This window comes from Protobothrops mucrosquamatus, unplaced genomic scaffold (assembly GCF_001527695.2).
Source record: "Protobothrops mucrosquamatus isolate PMUCROS unplaced genomic scaffold, P.Mucros_1.0 scaffold3060, whole genome shotgun sequence".
NCBI lineage: Eukaryota > Metazoa > Chordata > Lepidosauria > Squamata > Viperidae > Protobothrops > Protobothrops mucrosquamatus.
In genome coordinates, this window is record NW_015389071.1 from 122514 (window position 1) to 127517 (window position 5004).

General features: G+C 37.9%; 1 protein-coding gene across 1 annotated transcript in view; it reads right to left on the bottom strand.

Annotated features, from left to right (window-relative positions):
- The window catches only part of LOC107296983 (zinc metalloproteinase/disintegrin-like), a 22385-nt gene that overhangs the window by 7982 nt on the left and 9399 nt on the right, over positions 1–5004 (bottom strand). Inside the window, exons 3-6 of the mRNA XM_015826337.1 lie at positions 4206–4268; positions 3458–3529; positions 2400–2569; positions 668–840 (exon numbers count right to left, since the gene is read on the bottom strand). Coding sequence (XP_015681823.1) covers positions 668–840; positions 2400–2569; positions 3458–3529; positions 4206–4268 — 478 coding nt within the window. The remainder of the gene's footprint in view (positions 1–667; positions 841–2399; positions 2570–3457; positions 3530–4205; positions 4269–5004) is intronic.

The window sequence follows — 5004 nt, forward strand, 5'->3', positions numbered from 1 at the left end:
TATCTTGTATGAACAGGTATTGTACTACAGTGGTCAACCTTTTAGACTCAACAGACTCAACAATATGTCCAATTTTCTTGAATAGATCTCTGGTCCTCCCTATTCTATTGTTTTCTTCTAACTATATGAATTTTGTTGTATAAGTTTTGTTTATTGCCATGTTTCTCCATTTTTTTCTATGTGAACAAAAAACTAAGTTTACTGTTTCTCAATGAATGCATAGCATCACCTTAACTAATATGGTTTTCTTACAGTACCTTAAAACACTGGAGTTTTTTTTCTTTTTAAGTAGATTTAGTATTTTTTCATTTTCTTAATGTACTAGAATTCAGTCATATGCAATCTAGATACTAAATTTCTTGGAATGAAAGTACGGTGATTCATGTTTGTCATTAGGATTGCTAAGAATATTGTTCAGAAGCATTATTTAGAAGTATTGTAACATGATTTGACCTGGTCATTTGCCAATTTGAGCACAATTAGACTCCTCCTGATCCAGAAACATTATAATATATTGTCTTCTTCTGATATATAATTCATTGCATACAAAAAGCTCATTCTACAACATGTCTAGAATGCATTGTGCCAAAATGCCATCAGTTGAGGCAGGACATGGAGATGTCAAATCCACAAATAAATATGGATGAAAATGATGTGGATCAAAAATAAGAAGAGACTTCATTTGTAAAGACGTTTTGCCTGTATATAAGTTTTCTTCTGAGTACAAATAGATAACAGGTATCCTTTCCACTAACCTCAACAACTCCTGTAGAATACTTCGGGTCACACATGGTGCCCACGTAAGCCAATCCTACAGTTGGTCCATCAAAGTCAATCCCCCTATAAGAAAGAAGGGGAGGGGGATAAAATTGATACAAGATAGAAGCACGTTCTATAGTTTTAGGACATACATAACTATGGCTTTCTGCAAACCCCTCAATCCGTCCTCAGTTACTACCAATTTTCAGAATGTTAGAATTCATTTTAGGCTCTAGTCTCAGAAACCATTTAACTAAGCAGGTCTGCTAAAAAATATTCAGGATGCATTTTCACTGTATGGTGAGTCTTGCTGGTGTTGGCATGAATTAGGTTGGGAAGAAGGGTTAGCATGTTGTCTGAATCCAGCCCATTGGGTTAATTTAATTCCATTAACTATGCAAACCCAAAAACATACTTATTTAATAGATTTTGTCTATCAACTTAGCTGTGTTGTTAAAAATGGTTTTGGGAAAGGTGATTGGGTGGCAAGTCAAATCAACATCTCTGGGAAAAATAAAATGGATTTTTTTTGTATTTTTTTTTGTAATATTCTCCCTTGCACTTAGATCTGTCCTCCATCTAACTCCTATTTCATAAGACCTACTGGTTATGCAAGTATCCTGTAAGATTGCTCAAAACACAATTGTTATTTGTGCAATATTTTATAGATATAAGACAATAACCATGTCAGTTTCCCACTCATAAAATTGAATGAAAATATACAGGCTGATGGGGTGTGGAACTGAGCAGTTAAGACACTGGGCTTGTTGACTGGAAGGTGGACAGTTTGAGACCTAAGTTCTGCCTGATGCAGTGAGCTCCCGTTACATGCTCCAGCTCCTGCCAGCCTATCAGTTCAAAAGCACGCAAACATGCAGTAAGTAAATAAATAGGTACCATTTTGGTGGGAAGGTAATAGCATTCCATATGCTTTTGGCATTTGATCATGCTGGAAGCATCTTTGGACAATGCTGACTCTTCAGCTTTGAAACAGAGCTAAACACAAACCCCTAGAGTCAGATATGACTGGCATGGAAACATTCACACACACACACACACACACACACACACACACANGAGGACTCCCAGATTGCGCGCCCTCTCTGAGGGGGCCAAAGATTCGCCCCCTATAGACAGTGATGGAACCAACTGACTATGCCGGGGCGCCGGCAGCCACAGCCACTCGGTCTTGGAAGGGTTGAGTCTGAGTCTGTTCCTTCCCATCCAGACCCGTACGGCCTCCAGGCAACGGGCCATCACGTCAAGGGCATCGTTGTTTATATACTGCTAAGCACTATGGATAGATTGGATATTTTATTATTTTACTTTATTCTTGGTTTATCTGTTGTATAATGCAAGTGTTCATTTAGTTGGTGCAGAATGGGAAGCAAAACATTATTTAATTGAATTAAAAATGCATGTGTAAGTAGAGCAAAAGTATAGCAGGATAATCATATAAATTTCAATTTTAAATCCAGGTGAAATGAAATCAAGCTGAGTTTTTCACCAGCACTCATTCAAGGACTTCTCAAAACCAGCTCTCATCTACAAAAAAAAAAAGTACTCTGTACAAGCACTAACCTCCCTATAACCCTCCACTCCCAGCCACCCCCACTCCCTTTCCCCACAATGAGACATACGTGAGTAACAGAGCAATATCATGACTTATGCGATGCAGCAAATCTCTCTCTCTCCATTCTCCAAATGAGTCCAAAGTATGAGGTGCTGCTGGCTGCACGTTAATCAAATCTTTGTTGGACCAAATTTCTAGGCCAGCCACTGCTATATCGATATGCATATAATGGTAACTCTGTCAGGTGGACATGGCATCAATCAGAAACTCAAACACAAGTAAACCTTGAGAAACATTTCAAGATTAAAAAGCAACCGACATTGGCCTCTATGGGCATGTGAAAAAAAAAATAGACTTAGGCATCAATAGAAGAGAAATCTCTGGAGCTCAATGTTGAAGTCCTGGGTGCTCTCTGTGTTTGCTGCTTTGCTTACTCATGTAGAGTAGTCAGATAATGAAATGTCTGCAAAGAAACCACCAAGCTCAGACAGCACTAAGGACTCTATATATTGGGGAATAATAATAATGTTGATGAGAGTTGACTCATCAATCTTCCTGTTCTCTCCCTGTTTCTAACTGATCATCAACAGTGAAAATGTAAACAAGGCTAATAGAAGACTGTGGTAGGAGTGTATCTCCTCCTAAGTACCAAAATCCAAGTCAAGTTGAATTCCTCTCTCCAGGCTTGTTCTCAGGGATCAGTTTCATAATCAACTGAGCTTGGAATAGGCTGACTCTGCCCATCTCTTTCTAATCTGCAAGATCAGAACCTTTAACCACAGCTCTGAAAGAATCCAGCTACAGATATAGTTCTGATTGAATTCTTGCAGCACTTTTGCCTTTGTATCCTCCCAACACAGTGGCTGTATTCCCATAACAGGCTTATTAATCTAGTTACTGAATTAACCCATTTTCTGGGATGGCCTCACATGGTGCATCACTAGCTGGCCAAATGACCTAGTTTTGCCTCACTCAAAGCCACAGAAGTTAGCATTCTTGTAGAAATCCATCTTCTTTCTCTCTTTACCTGGCTAAGTGTGTTGTATGAACACAGTGAAAATCTGGGCTGGGGCTGAGAGAAGTTTAAAATCAACAAGTGAAATAATATTTGCGTTCTTCTCTTACCTCCCTCATAGTGTTGACCATTTGATGTACTCGTTCTCTTATCTTATCTGAATCGCCATTGTATTTCGTGAACTACAGAAAAGATAAAAATGTTAAGATGAGATCATAATTATAGGAAGAAGGGAAAGAAGGAGGGAGAGAAAGAACATATCAGTGAAAGGATCATTGAATTTGTTGATGTAACAATAATTTTTATCCAAGCAGTCCAAAGAATTCTTTTGTGCTGATTTTTTAATCTACATTTTTGCTATTAATATATTAATGTTTTTAACTTTTCAGCAGCATACATGGGCTTTTTTCCTGGTGGGAGAAAATTTTGGTCAGCCTACTGAAATGCTTTTCTAAATTGGATGCTATATTTCCATGTTCAGAGATGTGTGAGATAAGCATTCTTCACTATACATCTTATTCTTCCGTGTGTTGTACAATTTGGACAAACAAAGAGTGCAGGAATGTCTCAAAGAAACCTACAGAACTGTTTAACCAGTGTGGGATAAAAATAAATTTAGATGGTATCCAGGAAGAACAAATGTGCAAATTAGAGTATATTCACAAATGTCTCTTAACTTTGTAAATATTTGTTGGATCCAATAACAAAAAATATCAAAGTTTATGATAAAGCACATTTTAAGAGAAAGCCAGTTAGGATGTTTATTAATCTCTTCAAAAATGCCCACATTAAAAAAGGCAGAAAGAAAATGCTGTGCTCAATGCAGAAAGAAAATGGAGAGATATCCAGGATACTTACCATTCTGTAGTCCGCAACTATGACAAGCTTAATGAATCTGAACTTGTTCAAGTATCTTTGTTGCTAAACAGAACAATAAAGAAAAGACTGTTTAGACATGTTGCTCCCAGCAGCCAACAAGAAGGTTGGTCATCATCAGATAATCAGAAAAGTGCTTGTTTTAATCTCTGATCAAAATACTTGAACTTTCAGAAATATTGGTTCTCTCAAGAAGACATTTACAGGGAGACAGCTGGTTAAAATTTTAGCTCTGGGCCTTGAGCCTTTCGGAACTGGGGCCTGGAAGTGGCAAGTGAGCGCCTGCATCTCCACTTGCATGACCAGCGAACAAGCATGGATGGGTGTGCTCCATTTGCATGAGTGGGTGCGTGTACATTATACAATAGATTGTCAAGCACAAACAAAAGTGGTCACATTTAAAAAAATTCAATTTCTTTGTATTAATAAGCTGTGGCACTTGTTTCCAATTAATCTGTTTTTGGAATTTATGATGCCTACATTTAAAGATAAAGGTATATATGAATACCTAATTCTGAACAGAATTTAATAGGAATAAGAACAGGCACATGAGGAAATTGCTCTCTTTGACTTGTTTTTCAACCTGTCTAAATGATGCTCCAATGACTTTCTCACCTTTCCTTCCCTTTCTCAAACAAAGGATCCCAACCAATCACATGAGAAACACGGTGATGTGGTCATGCTATGGAACCAATTAGACCTTGCCTGCAATCATATCACACTACGCATCAAAGACAAGGTAAGGGGAGGCAATCAGACATTTTGACCCACTGAACTCACT